Source organism: Bemisia tabaci, chromosome 6 (assembly GCF_918797505.1).
Source record: "Bemisia tabaci chromosome 6, PGI_BMITA_v3".
In the NCBI taxonomy this organism is placed as follows: Eukaryota; Metazoa; Arthropoda; class Insecta; order Hemiptera; family Aleyrodidae; genus Bemisia; species Bemisia tabaci.
In genome coordinates, this window is record NC_092798.1 from 54,030,144 (window position 1) to 54,055,489 (window position 25,346).

Below are 25,346 nucleotides of genomic sequence, written 5' to 3' on the forward strand. Positions count from 1 at the left end.
ATTTCCCAAAGTTTCATTGTGGGCCGCCAAGCGGTTCCTGAGTTATAGAAATAAACGCACCGTAATCCTACTTAAAATGCATCATATGTACCTTTTATGTATATATAACAAGGTGGAGAAATGGTGTTGGGTCCACACCATTTCACTTGGTGCTGGGTCCATATATATATAGTCATGCATAAGCCATGCATAGTAGAGACAGATTCCCTTGACATGGCTGTTCATAGTTAATAGGCTCTAAATAGTGGGAATAGGATGTCTTCATGGATGCTCATTGTTTAGTATCACCTTTTGTAAAATAGATATTTAAAACATCCAAAGGGGGGGGGGGGGAGCGGGATGCCTGCTCGTCCTCCACATGGAACATTTTTGCCCTCCCTCAACAGCAAATTTTTGCAAGATTTTTTTTGTTTCCTCTTCTTCTCTCTTTTCCCCTAGTGAAACTCAGAAAAATGAAGGAAAAATAAGAATTAAGCAGTTAAATCAACCAAGATTAAAAGAAGTATGTATAATAAAGACAAAATTATCATAAGTGGTAACCTTATTAATATTACTTTTGCTAATCTTCTAAGTAGTACTCATAGCTAGATATAATTTCTTATTTTTCCTTCATTTTTCTGAGTTTCACTGAGGGAAAAGAGAGAAGAAGAGGAAACAAAAAAAATCTTGCAAAAATTTGCTGTTGAGGGAGGGCAAAAATGTTCCATGTGGAGAGCGAGCAGGCATCCCGCTCCCCCCCCCCCCCCTTTGGATGTTTTAAATATCTATTTTACAAAAGGTGATACTGAACGATGAGCATCCATGAAGACATCCTATTCCCACTATTTAGAGCCTATTAACTATGAACAGCCATGTCAAGGGAATCTGTCTCTACTATGCATGGCTTATGCATGACTATATATATATGGACCCAGCACCAAGTGAAATGGTGTGGACCCAACACCATTTCTCCACCTTGTTATACATACATAAAAGGTACATATGATGCATTTTAAGTAGGATTACGGTGCGTTTATTTCTATAACTCAGGAACCGCTTGGCGGCCCACAATGAAACTTTGGGAAATGCTTCAAGATTATGTAAGGATCACCTACAAAAAAAATCAAAATTTTAAAAAATGCCCTTTTTGAAAAATTCAAATTTGAAAATTCAAAATTTTCCAAATTTTTTTTTTTCAATTTTTTTTTGTTTTTCAAAAAGAAGAACCTCTAGGCTTCTAAACAAGACGTAGTTCAAGTTTTTCTGATGAACCGTTGAAAAGTAACAGCCGTTCAAAGTTTTATGGGTCATAAAAAAACTCAATTTTTTCCAAACTTTGAAATTCTGTATAAAATTAACGGAGCGACCAAATGACCTAAAATTTGGGGAATATTTCTTTTTCAATAGGAACTTGCAGCACACCAAGTTTGAACATGATCCGAGAGGTCAAGGTTCAAAACCTCGTTGAGTTGACATGGAATCACCCTACCACCAGAATTTCCTTTACCTTTCAAAGCTGAGAAGTATATCTGTGAGATTATTTGTTTGTCTGTCTTTTTGCCCTGACTTCCTCGCAGATTTGTCTGCACCCATTGAAGCATATTCAATTACTTTTATGGGAATATGTAGAGCAATTTCTCTGTGAAATAATGAAATATAAAAGAAAATATTCAGTGACTGTGTATTTCTTCTACTTTTTCATTAATTATTTTTATTTATTTTAATCAACCATGTACATGGTAGATTTGTGAGAAAGTCGCTTGATACCTGCGGAAGCTCAATTGAAACATGAAATAACAAGTGTTGGATATTCCACATTGAGAACAGAAAAGAGGTCGTTATAGGCAAAAGCGAACCTGGGACCCTTGGATATTGAGAGATTGCTGCCAGCGCAGTTCAGCACTGCGAAAGAAAAGATTGAAAGAAAAGATTGACTGAAAAGAATGTCAATGAAGAGTGCCAGAGTGATGTAAGAGGCCAGGCTTCAGTCATCCCCCCCTTCTCTGTAGGGTAAAATCGGCCTCTAAAAATGCAACTTTTGAAAGTGTTTTATGGTGCTTTTAATGTGCATTATAGTAAAAGAAAAGAGCTTGGGTTTTTTTTTAGTAACATTTTTCTTTCTTAAATATAATTGTTCTTAGGTGCTCAGAATTACTCTTTCTATGCTGCCTTTTTCCAGGTCATTGCCACTGATGTTGATGAGGGGAAAAATGCAGAGCTGACGTACAATATTTATCATGTATCAAACACGGGACTCAACAAGTTCAAAATCGATCCTCATACCGGTGTCGTTGAAACCACTGGTAAACTTACTGCAGGGGAGCAGTACAGCATTACCGTCCAGGTACGTTTTTGAGACTGGTAGTCCAAAATGCTCACCTGAGGATTTTGCGTTCAGTTTTTTTAGTGAATGGTCAACTTCGATGGTGTAGTGGTTAAGGCGGTGAGAGCATGGGTTTAACTCTGGGCGGTGGGGGGCTTGTAACGGCACTCATAAATCTGTCATTGTGACAATCTCATACCAACTTCCCTCATTGTCAATTAAGTAATGAAGAGAAATTCTATTAAGTAGAGTAAGATCTATTTGTTTTATCCAATTCAGTAATTTTGATGATCAGAAGTTAGAGGATCATACTTGGACTAATCCTGGAATACCAGGGAATTCAGCACCAGCTGAATTTCGAGATTTTTTCACGAAATTATTTCTTGAGTACTTAAGCTGACATTTTCAATGGCAAAATCGACAAGATACTGGAACAAGAAGATATTGTTCGATTCATTAAATTGCAAAGAATTCAATGGCTTGGACACGTTAGTAGAATGGAGGAGGAAAGAATGCCGAAGAGAATCATGAAAAGTTGAACTTCTTTTTATCCGGCTGCATTTTGTTTGATGATGTTACCTTTCTTCTGATCACTTGTTATCAGATTTTAGGCGATAGCTATTTCGATGTTACGTACACATCATCATCAGGCCACTTGGATTTGGTAAACACTAAAAGCCACATCGTATATTATTAATATTTACTAAAATTTACTAAAATTTATTGAAAACACTAATAAAACGCTCGTAGATGCACCCGTCACCGCGAACGCGTCCTTATCACCGGTTTTCCGGCCGTTGTGTCATCGAGCTGCCCGTTCGTTGTTGGTGCGTGCGCATATCTCTGAATAGGATTGGAGGAGCTATCAGTGTTGCCACCTCACTCTCTTGTTGGTTATTGAGCAGGTTTTCACCTTAGGGTAAAACGACGGTGATAAATCCCAAATAATTACGTACGTCTGCATCCGAAAACGAAGCTCAACATGTGGTAGGTGCTTCTTACGTAATTTTTTACGCTGAGTCATAAAATTCTATTCATTTTCCTCTATTCCATCAGGATTTTCCAGAAAATTGATTTTCTTGTATAAAAAAAGGGTTTTCCGGGGAAAACTCAATTTTCAGGAAATAAACCTCAACATGTGACAGATTTATTTTATGTATTTTTCAACGCTGAGTCCGAAAATGATGTCAAAGTTGCTCCATTACATTGGGAATTTCCGGAAAATCGATTTTCTCGTAGAAACAGGGTTTTCCGGGGAGAACTTAATTTTTAGGAAATGAACGATTGACTTGTAATAGATGTTTTTGGTGTATTTTTTAACGGTGAAATCGAAAATCATAACCGTTTCCCTCTTTTCCACTAGGAGTTTCTGAAAAACAAAATTTTTCCCGTAAGAAAGGTAAAAAACCCTGGAAAACTTGTGAATTTCGAGGATAAAACAAGGTCATTTCTTAACTCAGCGACAAAAAAACACAAGAACATAAATTGTATACTCCTCTGAATAAAATCTATAGTGTTGTATGTATATTTATGGAAAGTGGAGAAAAAGTGAGCAAAATTGAGTAAATGTGACTATTTATCAAATATTTTTACAAGAAATATAGGGAGAATACAAGAACGCCCTCTTGTATTACTTAGAAATTCTTGTTGCATCGATTTTTTGTTACTTTTTTAAAAATCCTGCGATATTCGCTCACAGTCTGAATTATGCTTTGTTTTTGCTCTTCATTTTTTGTCAACATTTTTTCAAACTCCTAGTGGAATAGAGGGGAAGCGGCTATGATTTTCGAATTCACCATTAAAAAACACCAAAAACATCTATTACAAGTCGATCGTCCATTTCCTTAAAATTAATTTCTCCCCGAAAACCCTGTTTCTACGAGAAAATCGATTTTCCGGAAAATCCGGATGTACTGGAGCAACTTTGACAAATAATTGGGCCACCCTAGTGATCATTCTTTTGTGCATCAAAATTTACCTTTCCTTTTTCAAATAGCAATTTAAATTTTTTTTTCCTACAAGTAGGAAGGTTTTGTTTAGCTATTGTGATTTTTTCCATCTTTTATCAGGCAACTGACAGCGGTGGAAAATCAAGTCAAACAATTGTGGAGGTGACAGTAGTCCCAGGACCCAACACCCGCAGCCCTGTCTTTCAGCAGTTCGTGTATGATGTTGTTGTCAGTGAAGGAGCAGCTATTAACTCCACCGTTACAACCATTAATGTAAGCATTTTTCATTGGTTTTCAAAATTCTGATTTCTGTGAATTCATCATGCATTATTGATTCTATTTTTTACTCGCTTCATGCAATTATTTACAATACGTGTTGTCCTCAGACTATAGGCTGAAATAGAATATTTCATAAAATTTTTTCTCATGAAAACTGTGAAATTTTGTTTTGTGTGTGAAAATACACTAATTTTTTTTAAATGTAGGTAAGTAAAATTTGGGAATCCTCCCAAATTGTTAGCTAATCTTCAGTTTTTTTTATCACTTTCGTTCAAATTGTTGATAAAGAAAACTTTCTGAAACTTGAGAAATATCAAATGTTGGCATAGGGTATCAACGATGAAACTCCCCAACCGTATATCTTTTTTGTGATGTTTTAAAATCCTTGCGGGCATTGTTGTTTTTGAAAAAGAACAAATCAATATCATTCCATGAAGTTTCACAGAATTTTCTTTGCATTGAAAATAAAATTCACGGGAATTTCATAGAATCATTGTTGAGTGGTTTTTCACTAAAAAAATAAAATATTGCAGGATGTCTGCAACATCCAAAACCAACTTACGTGGTTTAGGAGTTTCATCATCGATATCTCTGGTATAATGCATAATCAGCTGATTTTACAAATTGATTATGACAACTGTTCAAGTTAAATCGCTGTGTGGAATGAAAAAAGTATTTGGGTCATTTCACATCAAGACAGTCAGGTCCAGAATGCAAAATTCCGTGATTTCATTTGCATGGTGTGCAAAATCAGTTCATTATTCACACATTAAAAATATTGAAGCTTTTTCTCCCTGTCACTCACAAACGCAAGAAATCGGCCCTAATTTTAACTTTACGCTACTTTGAGCACCTGAATAAATCCCACCTAAAGGTGTTGTAAGCAATCAAGTCTGCCCTGGTTTTGCCAAGAAAGAACAGACAGAACTAATTTTTACAATGAAAACGGAATTCTTTGGGACAAAAATTACTTGAGAACCGCAGATTAATATTTAAATTCAAAATTTGTAGAGATAAAATTTGAGGATTACCAGAAGTATGTAGTTCTAATTTTCGCTTCTAAGAAAGTGGATTTGCGCCTTGCCGGAAGAGATGTTGATGTGTTTAGATAGATTACAAGTAACATTTCCTGAACTTTATTTATTTCTGCTACTAGAAAAATAAATTTGTGAAAAGTAAGCAGCTTGTTAAAAATTGGTTGTAATAACGTCGGAACATTACTGCCAAAATCACCATTGCAATAGCGTTTTTTCAACGATTTCATGACATTATTTTTGGCATTTGTCAGGTTGTAATGCCACCATCCTTACCTAGTGCCTTCTCATCATGCCATCATTGTCATTGCCAGTTTTTCTTTTCTTCTTCTTTGCTTCTTCTCACGACATCTCTCCCCTTTTTTCGCCCACTAGTTTTATGTTACTTAAGTCAAAAGTGATTAAACCACCAATTAAAATTGTTTTGACTTCTCTAGGTAGGCCTGATTACAATCTACCTAGACTAGCATTGAATTATTACAAGATGATTAGGTTCAATATTCAACAGAATCAGATGTCTTTCAGTCTTTGCATAAATGCAATTCTAATCTGTTTGGACTCAACTAGAATTCTAGTTTAAGCAAAACAGGTTTTGAGACTGGCTCATCCGCTTTTTGTCAAAAACTCTCAAGTGAATTCTTCTATTTTTACAGGCTGTTGATCCAGAGAATGATCCTGTGATGTACTCAATTGTATCAGGGAATGACCTCCGACAGTTTGCAATCGGTGAAAAAACAGGAGTTGTATCAGTAATTCGGAAGCTTGACAGAGAGGATTTGACAAGATATCAACTGGTATGTTGTGTTGGAAAATATGCGAACATGACAGGCTTTAAATTAATCTTTCTTTTCATGGATAGTAAATAGTGGAACCATTTATTTTACTCTTGCCGTCTTCTAGCTGAAAATCTCTTCAGGACTTTTACCGTTAAAGCAAAAAATTGTTCAGTGGTTTACTTCACTCTGGTAACCTTTACCAACAATTTAATCGATGATTTTTCATGAAATAAACATCAAGAATGTATAAGTGGCTTGCTTCATTTTTTGCTATAATTTCTTTTAAGCTGTACACAATTGAGTAAGATGAAAAAAATCCAGCATGTCCAAAAGAATGAAATCTTTTAGATGGCAACACAAAAAGGTGGAAAGATTCAGAAGATTTTAGTCAGCCTAGAAGATGGGTACTGCTGAAATGATTCTTGCATCTTTGGACTAAATTTTGAGTTCCCTTGGTTTTGCCATTGATTTCAAAGAACATTTTATTGAATCATTAGTCCCCATTTCAAATTGTCTTCAAATTCAAGGAGTTATCAATTTTTTTGAGATCTGTTGATCAGAAAGCGCTCAATAGTGAATTGAAAATTTTGCAAAAATGTCTATTAATTGTCCGCCTTGGTCGAAGAAGAAGAAGGGGGGGGGGCTCAGTATAAGAACGCAACGAATAAAATTCACTGTACATTAAATAGTGTGCAACTTTCAATTACTAATGTAACTCCATCTACATCTTACCTGATGTAAGTTTACATGGAGGCATGGAAAGTCAACGGCAGATAAAGCTCAGTAAGAGTTGGAGAGATGTTCTAAATTTTTAACAACGTTATTTTTAGATGAATTATATACTCTTAAGTTACCATCCAACTTCATTTTATTTTAGTGTGGTCTGCATAAGTAATATTTGCCAAGATATTCATAAGAATATATTTTAGGCCTTGCCCACCTGAGCGCAGTTTCGGCGAATTAGTTCCACAAACTGGAGTTTTGTGGAAAAAGTTACATTTAGGTAAGTTACAATAAGTTCCTGGAACAAATTTGACCAAAGCATTGCCATTAGCGCTCGTGTGGACAAGGTCTTACTTTAAATTATTTTCGTAGCTGGTGAAAGCAGAAGATGAAGGTGGCTTATCAAGCACTGCAACAATCAATATTCGGGTGAGCGATATCAATGATAAAAACCCAGAATTTCAAGATACGCCATATGAATTTTCAATCAAAGAGGGTCGCAGTGAAGTCAAAGTAGGGCAGGTGAAAGCTACAGATGCTGATGAAGGACAAAATGCTGTGGTTTACTACTCTCTACCAGACGACATTCCATTTTCCATTCAGGAAGAGGATGGTGTTATCACTACAACTGAGCCATTAGATTATGAAAAGCAGCAGGTACTTATACTCATTTGTTTCATCACTGTGGACATTCAAAATTATGAAGCTTTTTTTTGAGTCAATTTTTCCGGTCATAATTTGATTCAAATTTAAAATTGCGACAATTTTTAAGTGGGGGTGTTCGTTGGTTTCCTTCCAAAGAGTTAAAATAGGAAATAAGATTTTGAAACTCTGCAATGTAGATTTGACTGTTTACTTGACTCTTTCCAATTTTTAATCCACCTTGAAAAAGGGAAATTCTCTAGTAGTTAATTTTTCAATTTATGTATTATAGGGCTGTGCGAATAGTGAATTTTCCGAACGAAGCGAAAAGCGAATAATTTCGGTAACTATTCGCGAATAGCAAAGCAAATAATGAATAATTGAAGTCAATTATTCATAGCTACGAATAGTAAAACGAATAATTGGAAATGACTTTTCTAAGTGTGAAAATTCGCTAATATTATAAAAGTCAACAAGAAAAATGTGATTAATTTTTTAAGAATTTTCCATTTGCTCATACGCCTGCACAGAAAACAATGAAATGCTATGATAGTAGCCTAGGCTGTTAAGGATTTGCTCGAAGATCCCTGGATGCTGGCTCGACTGTCCCTGCAGTTACGTATGCATTTCCAGGATTTGAAGGTAACTGCGCGGGCAGTCAAGGTAGTATCGAAGGATCACTAGACACATTTTAGTATTTTATTTGTTTTAGTGTAAATAATAATGTGTTTATGAACTTTTTTTTTTCTATTTCAGGCATTTCTGTGTCTTTCAATCCTTAATTTGGGCTCTTTGCTTATTCCCCCAATCGCAATCGCGCTCTCTGTTCGTAAACTCGGCAAAGTCGGTGAAGATCAAAGGAGATCCGCCGTTCGCGATGTCTCGGGTAGAGGCGGAAGCCTTGCGCAGGTCCTCGCAACGTTTCACGATTGCCACTCGGAAAATCGTTATTTTTGATGGCGCGAATATTTGAAAAGCCATTCCTCGTGACGGCGCGAATATTTGAAAATGTCAGTTCAAAAATTCACTATTCGCGACGGCGCGATTATTCGCAATTTGCGAATATTCGCACAGCCCTAATGTATTAATATTCAATGTTGGATCTTTGGCGATCTAGAGAACCTGAAAAATCAGGGCATACATAGAAATTACGTAGGTATTTTGCAAGCAGTGCGTTGGCTAAGCAACCTGAGCCGGCATTAAACAACTTTCAAGTGTCTTTCCGTTTACTCTGGATCTCAAGAAATACGAATAAGGTTTCATCCACGGACTAGCTGAAGTCAGCATAATTAAACGAAAAAAAATCTAAGTAGAGGTTTCGATCTTAGGTTAGGAAAAAGTCAGGAAATGAGAAAATTATGATTAATCTGGTAATGTTTCTCCTTATTTTATCAGGTTTACAGATTTGTTGTAACTGCTCGTGATGGTGCCCCTGATCCAAGACTGGCGACAGCCACTGTCACCGTCTCTGTTTTGGATGTAGAGGATGAAGAACCTATTTTTCATTTGACAACGTATGAAGCAAAAGTTCCTGAAAATGTTCCTGATTTTAGGGTGGCACAAGTGAAGGTAATGGTAATTTTCTTGCGAATTTTTAAATACCAGCAATTGATTAATTATATAAATTTCTACCAATCATACTACCAATGCCTATCTTCTTAAGGAAGCAATTCGATGGTGAGTGTATTAAACTGCAAATCTCCAAAAGCCTGATTTTTTGCAAGATTAAAAAATCTTTCTAGGGGTGGAGCTTATCTATGAAGGAAGCAAAGGTAGCTACATGCTTTAGTCTTGAAGATAGCAATTGTAAGATATCTGATTCAGGACTCTAATAATTTCATCTTATAGAAAACATGAAAGAAAACCAGGGTTACAAATAAATTGTTTGCAAATTAGGGATCAACGCTTTATCGCAAGAATTGTGGGTTGAGAAGTAAGATTTTAAACCCATCATTTGCAGATTTTAGTTTAAGTAAGTCTGAAAAAAGAACCTCAAATGAGAGCATGCCAAAATTTACTCAAAGAAAGCTTTCATTAATCCTGCAAAACCTTTCATTGCGATGTTGGGCTGTAATTCTGAAGGGTTGCTCAAGGAACATTTGCACAGTGAATGCAGTTATAGGATGGCACTATTCTGGGAGCGCAATACAATGATGTCTGGAAATTTGGACAGGTTAACACCATAATCGCGTAAATGGCAACACAGCAACCCTCAAGGCCGTGATGCGGTACGCTCGAGGTTGCCGCCCCATTGTCTTGTGACTACCTGAATCTGACCAGGCAGCTAGAGTGCAATTTTTTATTTTTTTCTAAAAAATGTTTACAGCTTACATTTACTGATTTGCCAAGAAATTTCGAGTAAATTGGTGGTCAAACTAAGGAAAATATACAATTCTGCGGCATTATAAGATCAGTACTCCTTCTGCTGAATTTGCGACTTGCTGAACGCCATCTCTGTTGTAGATCAACACATCGTAAAGAAATTTAGTTCATTATAATCAGCTATTTCAGTAGAATGTAAGTTCATTAAGAAAGTTAAAATCGAGGCAGATTTTAAAATTTTCATCAAATTTTTTTGGAGCTCCAGTATGCCAAAAGGAAGGGTAACGGATTAAGATCCATTGATGCATTCAGTGATGCAACAGTCTATTGTTTAAAAGAGGACAGCCAAACCAGAAACCAAGTGTGCAAGAAAAACCTCAGGACCTCATCATATCGCACCCCCAGTTTAGGAGTAACCAGAATTGATAAAATGCTATGTTCGATCACACTAAAAGCATTGGTTTTGTATACACTCAAAAGATTCCCACAGAAGCAGGCATGAAATGCCTTTTTACCAAATTAAAGTAGAAATATTTGATGAAAATAACCTTTTTTTTGGCGACTTCCAGATTTTTTCCCACAGAACACATTTGAATTTTTGCATCGTGAAAAATAATTCTTGAGACCATTTAGATTGCTGGTACTTAATTTTTTTATAATCAATGCTGTCATATAAATGACCCATCATAGCTTTTCATCTGCCGTTAATGATCCTTAATTATTTATCATATTTATTCATTTATTTTAAGCCAATCGGGATTTAAAAAACTGACCTCAATTAACACCTGCAATGCATGAAACCTTGTACGTCATGTATTTGAGTTTCTGATTGGATTTCATTGTGCACAATATTGACGACTGCGCGTTTTTTTTGTATGATTCGTACAAAAAGTGCATGTACTCTACCATTGCTTAATTTCGCAACTAATCATAATTCGTCACCATGATTAAATTCTATGTTAAGACGAATATTTTTGGTACCTATGGCATCTTCATTTGATTTTTACCATGAATGCAGCTGTTGTATTTCAATTACTTTTTAAGTGATATGTATTCAAAATATCTGTTTGATTCATATGTTTACCCATTGTCCTGCTTAACCTCAAAAATTTTGAAGGAATCAAAAAGTTTGGCAAATATCCTCGTTTTAAATCTTAATTACATTAACTTCCAAGTATTTATTCATTGTGCTCTGTTCTTTTTTTGCTGTACATTTTGTTTCTTGGCTTTTACTTCAATCATTCATCTTCTATAATCAATGACTTTAAATTTTGTAGGTATCAACACTTATTTTATTGAACATTTTAAAAACTACCCGCCCTGTTCCTTACTTATATTTGAATCAAACGTCAACAGAAATAACAATCGTGCAACTTCCAAGTCGATATGCAAATAGTCATTTAAAGGAAATTTCATGCATGATAATAGTACAGAAGTGAAGTCTTAATTCTAACACTCCAAATATCAAAAATTAAACTAATCCTACATATTTCTTCTGAAGGCGCGCTCTTCCAATTGCTCTCATTGATGGATTTTTTCCTGTATGTTTTCATTATTAAGATCTACATTTTCATAGGAAGCTCTCCGATTAATTGTTCAATGAGTACAGAAAAATTCAGTGGAAAAACAGTCAAAAAGCAAAAGCGCTATGTAAGGAAAATGAGTAAAAACATTTTCTGGCATTGAAAGTAATTTTGCGTATTTACACTCGGAATTACTCGAATTTAACTCGAGAGGCGACTGAAGAATGATCATTTCTACAGCATAGAAAACCTCTACTCCAAAACGTGAAAATAACTAGAACTTGACTTAATTAAAAACAAACTAGGCTCTCGCAGTCCTTAATTGTTTACAACAATTTCTTTTGCTTTCCGAACAGCCAAATAGGTGAGGGCAAAATTTTGACACTCCCCCCCCCCCGCCCCCCTCAAAAAATAAAACGAAGCAACAAAAAACACCAGGCTCACATGGGCCAGCATTATATGGAGCACCATATGTATTTACAGCGGATGTCAAGGTTTTAAGCTTCGAGAAAATCGCGATCTGAGTTTTCAAATTGTGCATTTCAGTGTCTGTACAGCAAAAAGGATTTTGTCAAGAATTCACTTTAGAGCAAGTCCCTTTCTAAAAGTTAGCTTTACATCTTAAAATTTGAAGCAAGTGTCAATTGAGGTACAGCGATTAAAAAAAAAAAAAAAAAAAAAAAAAAAAAAAAAAAAAAAAAAAAAATCTCATTTTTTTTTAGGCATGAAATATTCTGCTAAGCTAATGTAAGAAAAGAAGAGCAATTGACATGTATCAACATATAATTATTGTTGGATTTTGTAATGATTTTTCGAAAAAAAATAGTTGGTAACTTTTAAGTAAAAAATAAGGAACAATTTGTATTACCAGTCCTTGAAAAAGAAATATAATCGAAGAGGGTGCCATCTCCGGAAGATCCACATGCAGGAGGTCTTATTCACTTATTATTATTACAATGTGCCAATCATACATGATCCACAGGGAGTTTAATGAGCCTCAGCAAATTATTTTGCAGAACAGCGGAATCTGACATCCGCTTTATTTAGATATAACACAGGTTTTTTTTGTATCTCAAAGGAAAATTTTGCCAGAAGTCTGAAACTTGGTTGCAAAACTCTTGATGGTTTGCGGATTCTAAAAATGTATTATCCCTAAGAATGGCGGATGGTGCTGTTTATACAGTTTTCTTTTTCTCTTTTGACAAAATTTCTTGCAGAAAGGTAATTCGTCTTGGGATGCTTTAATGCTTTGCCCGCTCCAGTGGTCTAATGCCTATCTTGTGTTGAATGTAGACAAGAAGAGCTTTTTGCTGTGTGTAAAATTTATGTAGAAAAGTTTGCTTGATATTAAATAAAGTCAGTGTGTTTGACATTTTTTTTTGAAAGGTATTCAATGTAGAGCCTATTCTATTTAAGTGTAATTCATAGCAATTAAAATAGTGGAAATTACTTTTCATAATATGATATGCTGAGTTGCTGTTTTTCACTAGGATGAAGAAGCTGACTTTATAGTCTCCCTTGAAGTAGAAAATAGTTAAAACCTATTACGGAAATAAATTCCTAGACCTAAGATTTTCCCTCAAGTACAGCTTTCATAAATTGACTGGAAATTTAAATGTGTTACCAGGCTGATGATGCTGATACAAAGAAAAGAGTGACGTATGTGATTAAGCAAGGTCCAACTGAATTTTTCTCCATTGATCCAAAAACTGGCATAATTAGAACAACCAGAGGCTTAGACTACGAAAGAGAAAATCAACATATTTTGATTGTAGGAACTATGGAAAATTCAGGAAACACGCCTGGAGCTACAACACGTGTCATTGTTAATGTTGAGGTAAGAAAACACCAAATTGCTGCTTTTAAAATTTTTATAAATGATTTTGTAGGCCTAAGACCAGTTTTTGGCTTAGCATAATGACCTTTTGCTAGCCGGTGTGGCAACTGGTCTCTCTATTTCTATGTAATAAATAATTCTGTGGGCCCACATTGAGGAAAGAAGTTTTGTGCACAAAGCTATGATGGTTCGAATCCTTTCAATATTGGCTCCCAAAATGGGAGAACATAGGTTTACGTGCATGTAATGATGCTTTGAAGCTCAAACTCCAGTTCGCATCAGTTTGATTGTTTCTGTCAATTTTGCTGGGGCTCTTTTTTTAAGTAGCATAATATGCGGTTGCATCATACTGAAATTGAGGAAGTGGCTGCAAAAACAGCTCATTTGCAAAAATCGTTTTTTATTAAAATACAAGTAATTCATAAATTTTATGCATTTCTTCTGCAATGAGGGTTCTAACTGTGAGAACGCAAGAAAACTCATTTATTTCCTCAAAAACGGAAAGACTTATCGCCAAAATCAAACTTTAAATGTATTTTTCTTAAAAAAAGTTTTTGTGTATGGGATATTCCAGCAGCTGCCTTATTTTGCTTAAATACCAGATTTCTGGTCAGTAAAATTCAAAGAACACATTTCTTTGCTCAAAAAAGCTCCTAAAGCTTCCAAAAAAGAAGGAAATATGAGTGATAGTTGGAGACTTAAGCACAGAACTGGCTTATTGCTTGTGGTGTCAAAGAAAACCCTAACCTATAGTTTCAACCACTACGGATCATATCAGTACCCCAGACTCAAAAGGTACCAAAGTTTATTTAAGTCAGTCTGAGGTCTCTGGGGAAAACTGCATGATGGTCCAGTCGATTCTTATGAAAATAGAAATTTTTGAAACTCTGTATCTCACAACTGGCATGAGATAGGGCTACTCTTTCCACACACACACACACCCTCACACACCCTTACCCTCACAGACAGAATCGTTTTTAGAGATTTTCAAAACGACACAAATAACTCGGTTTATTCAATAATGTGAGTTAGGTACCTTATGGCTCTGGGGTTCTGATACGTCAGCAACATAGCTAAATGGTCGCTGTACTTACACATATTTATTAAAATATTGGGTCAAATATTTCATTTTTGTAATTATCATTTGAACTGTATCGATAATCTATTACGGAGGAGAATGTGGAAGTGAGGACAAAAAGCTGTCGACTATTAATACTAGTTTGCAGGTTGACAGCATCATGTCAAAATGCAGAATATTCTCAAACATTGAGAGCGAAGGCGAAATCAGCTGAGTTGGCCGCCTCTTCAACTGGCATCACAAAATCTATTGGCGCAATATTTTTCCTTTTAAAAAGAGTTTGGATTTTCGATGCCTTAGGAAATAATTTTATTTACCAAAATTTGATTATATTAAGAACAAAACAAGACATGTCTAGGTACTTATTTTTTAATTTTTAAGGACATTAATGAAACAAAACACAACAGTCCGATTTTGCAATCAACCGGCTGGAAATATTTTCTTACCAAATGTTTTTTTTTTTTTGGAGATCCAATTTACTTATAATGTTTTGTGTTTAAGTTTATGCTTCAATTTAGTTTGGAACTTCTTGTTTCAGGACCGTAATGACATACCTCCTGTGTTCTTGAATGCTTCGCCAACTATAAATCTAGATGATAATGTTGAAATTGGAACTAAAGTTGGAAGTCTTCAGGCAACAGACTCAGATGCCACGGCTCCTGGGAATAAAGTAAGTATATGAGTTAGTGTTAGTATGCATGTTAATTATTGGGTTTTATCTATTCAAGTCTTTCATTTTTTCCAAAGAATGTAAGTAATTCTCTATATCCCTAAATTATTCAGGCTCATACTTTTGAAATCTGTGAATGCTTTCTTTTAAGTCTTTTCCATTAAGTAGGTCATTTTTTTATTTATTTGTTTGTTTGTTTATTTATTTATCTATCTATTTATTTTACAAATATTTTATTTTTTTCAAGTAAGAAGCGTAAGTTTTACAATCCTACATGGAAAATATCTTAGTCTCAGAGTAAGTGAAAAAAAAAACACTAAGAAGTGGCCTAAACTGTATGTAACAAGGTGGAGAAATGGTGCTGTCTTGGATTTTGTGGCATGTTAAGCTGGGTTCACTGCCGATTGTGATCTGCTGATGAGGTCTAGAAAGGCCTAAACCGGTATAGATCTCTAAGCGTGATTCCAAATTAATATTCCAATGCAAACTGCCTGAGCTGATCACTCGTCCCCTCAGTTTCGAACTGGTACGCATTAGAGTTAAAAAAATTTAGTTTTGACTCTAATTATAATTTTTGGAACTTCTCAGAGTAAGTTTAGATACTTTCCAGTCAAAATAAAAATTTAAATAATTTTAGATTGCAAAATTACTAGTTGACCATGTAAAGTGAGGGACATTCATGCGCATCATTATTCTATGAAAAGCACTCTTACCCTCCAAATTCATAGTGGGTTAGTTAAGTCATTTCTTTATTGTGTCATTCGAAAGTATTAAGAGGACTGAGCCTACAGCCTTTTTTTTTCTTTTCTGGATAGTAATATAATCTAACCTTATTTATCAGGTACGCTATGAATTAGTGGGCCGAGGAAAAGCTCTCAAGTATTTCCACATTGATCCAGATTTGGGCATTCTTGAAGTTAAAGACGATTTACGCAAGGAGAAAGAATCACAATTTCAGGTAAGGAACTTTAAAATTCTCTTGCACATTCAGGAAAAATTCACATGAAAAACCTTTGACAAGGCAATGGGTCTGTTGCACTCGGGAGGGATTTGGAGTGTAAGGAGCCATTCATAGGTAAATTTTCACCAGAAAACGGTTGGTGTGGTTAAAAACACTCTTAGTTTGATATTAATGCTGCAAAAGTTAAATAAAGTTTGAAGTTCCAACGGAGGCCTCTCATTGGTCGTCTACATCACAACCAGCAATCTTATTTCCCGCCGTTTCGACGCACCTGTGTTTCCCCATAAGGAATCCAAATTCGTTTTTCTAAAACGAATTTCGGTCAATATTTAACTTATTTTACCACATTTTCTTGCAGATATCAGTTCTTCACATCCTCTACTTTACAACTTTATCAACGAATGTGTTAAAATCGCATCATATTAAAGTTTAATATATGTAAGGAAGTCCCGAAAGTGTGGTTATGTCTCCCTTTAGGGGGTTTCGCTGGTCAAGTTAATGCCGTTTGCTCAAATACATCAACACATGTATTGGATACTAGGGGGCCCTGCCCCCTGACCGCTACGCGGCCTAACCCCCGGGAGGGCGCCTCGCGCCCTCAGGCCCGCTTCGCGGGCCCTATACGTATACATGTACAGGCAAAAATGTTCTTCCATTTTGATACACCATTTTGTGTTCGAGCTGCATCGATTTCAAAATTTTTGACGTAATACTCAGATTTTTAAATGATGAGGAATAGCTGGATGTACATAATTTGACAGTCCACTTACTGGAGAAATTTCCATTTATTTTTAAATACTTAATTTAAAAAAAAAAAAAAAAAAAAAAAAAAAAAAAAAAAATTGGATTTCGACCGTTAGGATTTAATAATATTTGGTCTGTCCCGACGCGACGCAGCGCCTGCCTTCTCACTTTGTATCTGCTGTTTATCTGCTGTAAATATTAATAGAAATTCAGCAATCAAGTAAATTGACCAATGCCACAAATCGAAGCCGGAAGAATCTTACCTTATGTAAAATTGATGGTATTTTCAACTTATTTACTTATGAGCAGACAGATTTAAACAAGTGAATATGTTCAAATGAGTACGTTGATCCCTCAGCTAGCGCAGCTGAGCGAGACACATTTTATGCAAAAAAGTAGTATCTAAGGATCCAATATCCGAAAAAATCCGAATTAGATTCAGAAAGCTGCATCATGCCATGGCAGATAGTTTCTAGGAATAAGGAACCTAAAACTACATTTTATGAGAGTTTTACCATGAAAATAGGACTTATATGTATCCCAGATAAGATTGTAAACATAACCTCACTTTCGTGACATTCTTTGATACATCGGAAATAATTAAATCATCTGATGCGATTTGTAAGTTACTAGGGATGTTTTTATCAACTAGAGAGTATAAAGAGTCTATTATCGCAAGAAAATTTGATGAATACGGCCTCCAACAGTCTGATAATTCCTTTTGAAAATTTGCCTCTTGATTCCTTATGGGGAAACTCATGTATTTGTAAAATAAACAAACGTGGGGTATTGGTTGTGACGTCACAAAATGGCTTCACTCTCCCGTCATTTGTAGTTTTAAATTTTCCCGCCAAAATTTTTTGAACTTTTAGGAGCTTTTTTGGGGTGTTTGGGACTTCCAAAAATTCTGGGAATAATTCATGAAGCTCAGAATGATGCACTTTATTAGAAAATGAATTAAAAAAATAGGTGCAACAGACCCATTACATATATGTGTTTGCAGTAGATTCAGTTATTGAATAGAAACATTCAAGTCTGCCTCGCATGGGAGAAAAATGAGCAGAATGATTCCTTTGCTCAGTGATATCGTAACTGTTAGCAGAGGCGCAGCATTCATGGAGTTTGTTTTACTTCTCTTGATAGCTCTGGTATCTTCTGTGCCGAAGAAACTGTGTTCCAGATGCAAGTGTTGTGCTGCATAGATTCTTGCTTAATAACTTGACTCTCTCTCTTATCCAGAGGCTTTAGATGAGCTGCATTCACTATCTCTTTAAAGTCATCATATGTTGCAACTCTTTGGTTTACCGCACGAATTTTAGCATCATTCTTTTGCCAGTATCTTATGTCATTTTGAATTGCCTTGCTTAGCTCAGTTTCCAGAGAGCTAAAATCAATTTTCTCAGTGGCTTTTGGCATAATAGAAATCCACGATTATTTACCTCACTGGGGGAAAAACCAAAAAAAAAAAACACACACAAGTTAGAAGATGTATGATTCTTTTTTCTCTCTTCGTTCTGTTGTTTTTCAGCTCTTAAAATTCAGACAGGTAGGTCCTTTTTTCTCTAATCGTGGCTGAATCTAATCTTTCAAAGTTTTCGGGATTATGATTTTACAGTTTCCAAATATTTTCCTTAAATGAAATTGTAGAAATGGATTTAGTTGTTCTTCACGTATTGTCATCATCAGATTAATTCATTGGAGAAGAGTCATTTCTTGGTGAGGGCTTTTGATGAAAAGAGTTGCAAAGGTATAAATACCATAAAGTTTCTGCTGTAGGTCTGAAAAAGTTCTTTTCGCAACACTATGCTGTTTTCCACAAAATATCATTACGCATAATGATTTCCTGTACAATCCTCACTCAGCCACATCATTCCAAAGTTGAATTGAGTATGATCAGGTTGACTGCTTCCAAGGATTCAACACTCACGAGCGATTTTTGTCTTGGTCAATGAAAAGGATTCCAGTCTCAGCAGAGCAGAATGAACTATCTATGCTTGCTCATCATTCCTCAGGCTCTGTGAAGCTGTCTGACTTTGAAATTCGTCTCACCATTTTAAATGAGCCTCCTTAAAATATTTGAAGCACTTATCTCATTCCAAACTTATGTCACAGAATTTCCACCTGTCTTTTTAGGTTATTTATCAACGTTACCATGGTAATGTATGGTAAACAACTTATCTGGTCAATGGAAATGTTGCACTTCTCAACTTTGAGTCTTTGACCCTGAGTTTTATGGTCAAATATTAGGGCTGTGTGAATATTCGCAATTCCGACTATTCGCGCCGCGAATATTCGAAATTTCGCTTCGTCTGCCTCGCGCACTATCCGCAAATTGCGAGTAATCGCGCCGTCGCGAATAGTGAATTTTTGAACTGACATTTTCAAATATTTGCGCTGTCACAAGGAACGAATTTTCAAATATTTGCGGCATCAAAATTAACGAATTTCCAAGTGGCAACTGTAAAACGTTGCGAGGACCTGCTCAAGGCTTCCCCTTCCATCTGAGACATCGCGAACGGCGGATCTCCTTTGATCTTTACCGACTTTGCCGAGCAGCGAGCGCGATTGCGATTGGCCCGCGTATCTTGGTTGCTCAAAGAGTACCACACATTGAAAGTTAAGTAAATAACCAAGACGGAAAGAGGGTGTGAGATAATATCTATGTGAAATTAATTATTGATAATCAATTATTCAATTAATTATCTAGCATTTCATTGTTTTCTGTGCAGGTGTATGAGCAAATGGAAAATTCTTAAAAAAATTAATCACAATTTTTTTTGTCAAATTTTGTAATATTTGCGAATTTTTACACTTAAAATAGTCATTTCAAATTATTCGTTTTACTATTCGTAGCTCTGAATAATTGACTTAAATTATTCGCTATTCGCGAATATTTGCCGAAATTATTCGCTATGCACTTCGTTCGGAAAATTCACCATTCGCCTAGCCCTAATATGTATCCAATGATTGACTTAAAATGGATCATTATCACTCTCTCTTTTAGTTTGTCTCACTTACTGACTATTTATGCATTTTTCCAGGTCGATGTAAAAGCATACGATTTAGGAGAGCCACAATTGTCGACCATCACCTCTGTTCCGGTGTTTATCCGCCATGCAACCACTGTTCCTCCTGAGACTGGTTTAGGTTTCTCTGATGATTTCTACACAGTTCAAATTCCTGAGAATAGTCCTCCAAAAACGCTCATTAAAACTCTTACTATCATCAATAGTCGTAATCAAAATGCCCCGATACCTCTGGAATGCACTTTGGCATCCAAAAATTATTCAGGTGACTTGCTTAAACCATTTATCAATTTACTTTCATCTAAATGAAATAAGATTTCCTTTGTCCACTTTTAACCAGTGTCGAAAACATCCTCTTTTAATTGTATATTGATTTGAGGAAATTGTGAGACTTCTTACAAATTCGTTTGGAAGTATTGGAAAGGTCTGCTTCATTTTTTTATTTTGTAAAAAGAGAATGCAATGTATGAAAAATCGCTCTCAAAAAGTTCTGATCTTTTAAAAGTCTCAAAGTTCTGAACTCTAGATTTTGTTAAATTGTAATGTACAGGAAAAGGGACTTTCATTTTGGCAAACCAAATTCTCGGGGAAGGGGGGGGGGGGCGAGCAGGTTGAAAAAACCAAGTCTTGGTCAAAAATATCGAATGTCTTGAATGGTTTTTTTCAATGGAAAGTGACATTGACCATCTGAGGAGTGTCTACGAAAATGCACAGCCCTGAATTCGTTCACTGCAATTTATTTTTGTGAAATAGTTCCTGCCAGACTTGAAAAACACACAATAAAAGAGGAGAAGTCAAACGCTTGGAACCGCAGTTTCTGCTGATTGCTAGGATGCTTGCATTGTCTATCAGTTCAATACGTAATCAGTAATCTACAACTGATTCCTTGGAGGACTCATATATGTAGATAGAACCTGCATCACACAGCGGTGTGTTGAGAACATACTATTCAATACGTCGATCACCGTGACCAACAAAAAATAATCATCTTGTCTAACTTGGCAGTGAATGTGCTAATCCGCATCGCAGATGACCGCATAAACCTTCTGGAGGTGACGGATAGCTCTATCTGCTGCCTTCAATATTACACTTATTTTTCTTCAATTTCAGTGTTTTTCATTTCAACATTCTCTAGATAGAAAACATCAACTTACTCAAGTACAAAGCATTTACTTCATTTTCTCCCGAATCCTCTCATTATGGTCTTGGCTTTTTTTGAGATAATGGCAGACCTCCAGATTTTTCTCTAACACACGAAATTTATCAAGCTCACCTTGTCAAAGGCCATATATCAATACCATATTGAGCATGATAATTTCAGAAAAGTTAAACATTTTTCACTTGTCCTCCTTTGAGATTCTCTAATGCACATTCAAATTTCTAAACAGATGGGTCCGTTCCCATAAATTTTATTGGGTATGCAGTTTAGTCCGATCAGTACTGAGGCTATTATTTTTGTTAATCCAGAGTGATCGGACTCACCGCACTGGTGTAATGTCAAATCATGAACAAATCATGGCTGTTCTAAAAACTTGCTGGCGCATGAATGCTCACCTATGCAGGTGGCAAGAGAGTTTGCAGCTCCCAGGATTTAATCTGTACTTCCGCCGCAGCTCTCAAAAATGAGAAACTTGGAAGGCGTTGGTTTCTGATTCAAGGACTTAATTCCAGACTCATTGGTTATTAACAGTCCTTTATTTATTTATTTATTTATTTATTTTTTTATTTACAACTAGAGGGCTCCGCCCCCTGGCCGCTCCGCGGCCCAACCCCCTCGTAGATTCTGTCAATTCATGATGAAAATATCACACAATTTTTTTTAATTCCCATTATTCTTGTAATTTTTATTAATACTGCTGAAGTTCTGTTAGATACTTATTCATTCAAAACATCATCATCAATTTAGCTACAAACTTACTTCAATTAGGTTTGGAATTTTAAGATAAGGTGAATAATCTGTTTGAAACGGTTTATATGGGATAAAACATGATGGATGGAAAGTAAACATGATGGCCTTTTTTGTGTGTACGTCCGTGTCATTCCGCATTCTCATTGGTCTTTCATTAACCAATCAGAAAACGTCATTGAAAATCCCGGGAAATTTAAGTGTATTCTTCCGTAAATCATTCGATATTAATGATAGGTAGACACGGATAAAAATGGGATGTATTTCTTCTAATTAACCAGGATAAAATGGAGGAATATTACCTATACAGGATAGTCCTGGAAAAACGGGATGTACCTCTATTAATAAACTGGGATGAAGGGAAGGATATCGATCTTCGTGTATCGCTCTTCGATATATCGTTTGATTTAAAGGAGTATTGATTGGGATAAAAGGTGATTTCTTCTCATTAACCAGTATAAAAGGTAGTAATATTACCTATACAGGATAGTCTTGGAAATAATGGGATGTACCTTTATTAATAAACCGGGATGAAGGGAAGGATATCGATCTTCGTGTATCGCTCTTCGATATATCGTTTGTTCTAAAGCAGTATTGACTGGGATAAACGGGATTTCTTCATAATAACCGGGATAAAAGGGAGGAATTTTACCTATACAGGATAGTCATGGATAAAACGGGATGTAACTATGTTAAGAAACCGGGTTAACAGGTCGGGCTTCTCCGATTTTATCCCGGTCGTGATTTAGGGATTTTATCGTCAAAAAATGGGAAAATTGGGGAGAGGAACGGGCAGCCTCGCCGTATTGTGATTATCGATTATCGATACATGCGATTATCAGTTTGATGTGTTTTTTGTGTTTGTTGTGTGTTTAGTGTCACAAAAAACACATCAAATGCATCATGAAACACAGCAAACACATCCAACACATCATGAAACACAATCAAACACATCAAACACATCAAACACATCATGAAACGCAGCAAGCACATCATGAAACACATAAAACACATCAAACACAACAAACACATCATGAAACACAATCAAACACATCAAACACAGCAAACACATCAGGAAAAACAGCAAACACATCAAACACATCATGAAACACAATCAAACACAACAAACACACCATGAAACACAATCAAACAAATCAAACACATCAAACTGACAATCGCATGTATCGATAATCGCAATGACAATTTTACCTAAACAGGATAGTCATGGATAATCCCGTTGTATCCCAGTCAATACTGCTTTAGAAGAAACGATGTATCGAAGATCGATACACAAAGATCGATATCCTTCCTGTTATCCCGGTTTCTTTATGTAGGTACATCCCGTTTGTTCCAAGACTATCCTGTATAGGTAATATTCCTACCTTTTATACTGGTTAATGAGAAGAAATCACCTTTTACACCAGTCAATACTCCTTTAAATGAAACGATATATCGAATATCGATAAAACACATCAAACTGATAATCGCATGTATCCATAATCGCAACACGGCGATGCTGCGGTTGCTTAGCAACCGCGGACCCGTTCCTCTCCTCAATTTTCCCATTTTTTTACGATAAAATCCCTAAATCACGACCGGGATAAAATCGGAGTAGCCCGACCTGTTATCCCGGTTTCTTAACATTGTTACATCCCGTTTTATCCATGACTATCCTGTATAGGTAAAATTCCTCCCTTTTATCCCGGTTATTATGAAGAAATCCCGTTTTATCCCAGTCAAAACTGCTTTAGAACAAACGATGTATCGAAGATCGATATCCTTCCTGTTATCCCGGTTTCTCGACATAGTTACATCCCGTTTTATTCATGACTATCCTGTATAGGAAAAATTACTGCATATTATCCGGTCACTATGAAGAAATCCCGTTTTATCCCAGTCAATACTGCTTTAGAACAAACGATGTATCGAAGATCGATATCCTTCCTGTTATCCCGGTTTCTTAACATAGTTACATCCCGTTTTATCCATCATGACTATCCTGTATAGGTAAAATTCCTCCCTTTTATCCCGGTTATTATGAAGAAATCCCGTTTTATCCCAGTCAAAACTGCTTTAGAACAAACGATGTATCGAAGATCGATATCCTTCCTGTTATCCCGGTTTCTCGACATAGTTACATCCCGTTTTATTCATGACTATCCTGTATAGGAAAAATTACTGCATATTATCCCGGTCACTATGAAGAAATCCCGTTTTATCCCAGTCAATACTGCTTTAGAACAAACGATGTATCGAAGATCGATATCCTTCCTGTTATCCCGGTTTCTTAACATAGTTACATCCCGTTTTATCCATGACTATCCTGTATAGGTAAAATTCCTCCCTTTTATCACGGTTATTATGAAGAAATCCCGTTTTATCCCAGTCAATACTGCTTTAGAACAAATGATGTATCGAAGATCGATACACAAAGATCGATATCCTTCCTGTTATCCCGGTTTATTAATAAAGGTACATCCCGTTATTTCCAAGACTATCCTGTATAGGTAATATTACTACCTTTTATACTGGTTAATGAGAAGAAATCACCTTTTATCCCAGTCAATATTCCTTTTAATCAAACGATATATCGAAGAGCGATACATAAAGATCGATATCCTTCCCTTCATCCCAGTTTATTAATAGAGGTACATCCCGTTTTTCCAGGACTATCCTGTATAGGTAATATTCCTCCATTTTATCCTGGTTAATTAGAAGAAATACATCCTATTTTTATCCGTGTCTACCTATCATTAATATCGAATGATTTACGGAAGAATACCTTTAAATTTCCCGGGGATTTTCAATGACGTTTTCTGATTGGTTAATGAAAGACCAATGAGAATGCGAAATGACACGGACGTACACACAAAAAAGGCCTTATTTTTTTTTACTATAGTAAGATTGGCACATAGGAGCCAACATAATGGCTATCACACAAGTCAGTGTTCACAAGGAGAAATGTCAAATTTTTAATTTGTGGGACAGAATTCACTTGATTCATTAAATGGATTTGAAAGAAGATAGTTTCTAAGATTAACCCTTAGATGTCTAATCATTTTTACCTACACGAATGCCTAACCCGGGCCTGCAAGGCCCGTATTGAGAATATATGGTTATTTGATAGCTGCGATGGTTTCTTCTCTGTTTCTTGAAGAATTTTATGATTTTCATACTTTGTCTTCTATATCCAAGGTCCAATATTCTCTTTCCAGCCATAAACTTCCCCCCTTCCCCTCTAAATCTCCCCCTCCTCTCCCCAGTCCCCTTAGATCTAAGAGCCTCTCATCATGCACACATTTTTATATCTTTTTTGAGATTTTGAGGAAGTTGCATTGAAGAAACATTATTACCTCTACAAGTATACTTGAATTTGAGAGGGAGGGGGCAACCTTACCCGCCCCTACCCCCTCCCCCTCCTTCCGGTAGCCAAAAAAATTAGCGCTTTCCGATGTGTTTTTTTCAAAGTTTTGTACTTAGAAGGTTTATTTTTTAATTTTGTGAGAAGAAAATAAAAGTTTAAAATGTATTGTTATACTACCACTACTAATGAGTCGCTCTTATAGGGCTTCTG

At 35.9% G+C, this 25,346-nt stretch overlaps 1 protein-coding gene and 1 long non-coding RNA gene across 2 annotated transcripts in view; one reads left to right on the forward strand and one right to left on the reverse strand.

Moving 5' to 3' along the window:
* Cad99C (cadherin 99C) overlaps positions 1 to 25,346 on the forward strand; it is a 138,449-nt gene that overhangs the window by 83,013 nt on the left and 30,090 nt on the right. The window contains 9 exon segments of the mRNA XM_072301979.1: positions 2,159 to 2,323; positions 4,372 to 4,524; positions 6,218 to 6,358; positions 7,436 to 7,720; positions 9,101 to 9,274; positions 13,178 to 13,387; positions 15,004 to 15,135; positions 15,977 to 16,093; positions 19,882 to 20,131. Of these exon segments, the coding sequence (XP_072158080.1) occupies positions 2,159 to 2,323; positions 4,372 to 4,524; positions 6,218 to 6,358; positions 7,436 to 7,720; positions 9,101 to 9,274; positions 13,178 to 13,387; positions 15,004 to 15,135; positions 15,977 to 16,093; positions 19,882 to 20,131 (1,627 nt within the window).
* LOC109042011 (uncharacterized) lies at positions 14,918 to 17,814 on the reverse strand. Its single transcript, XR_011900121.1, has 2 exons — positions 17,104 to 17,814; positions 14,918 to 15,124 (listed from the first exon to the last, which is right to left on the reverse strand). It is a non-coding gene; the product is annotated as an uncharacterized lncRNA (long non-coding RNA).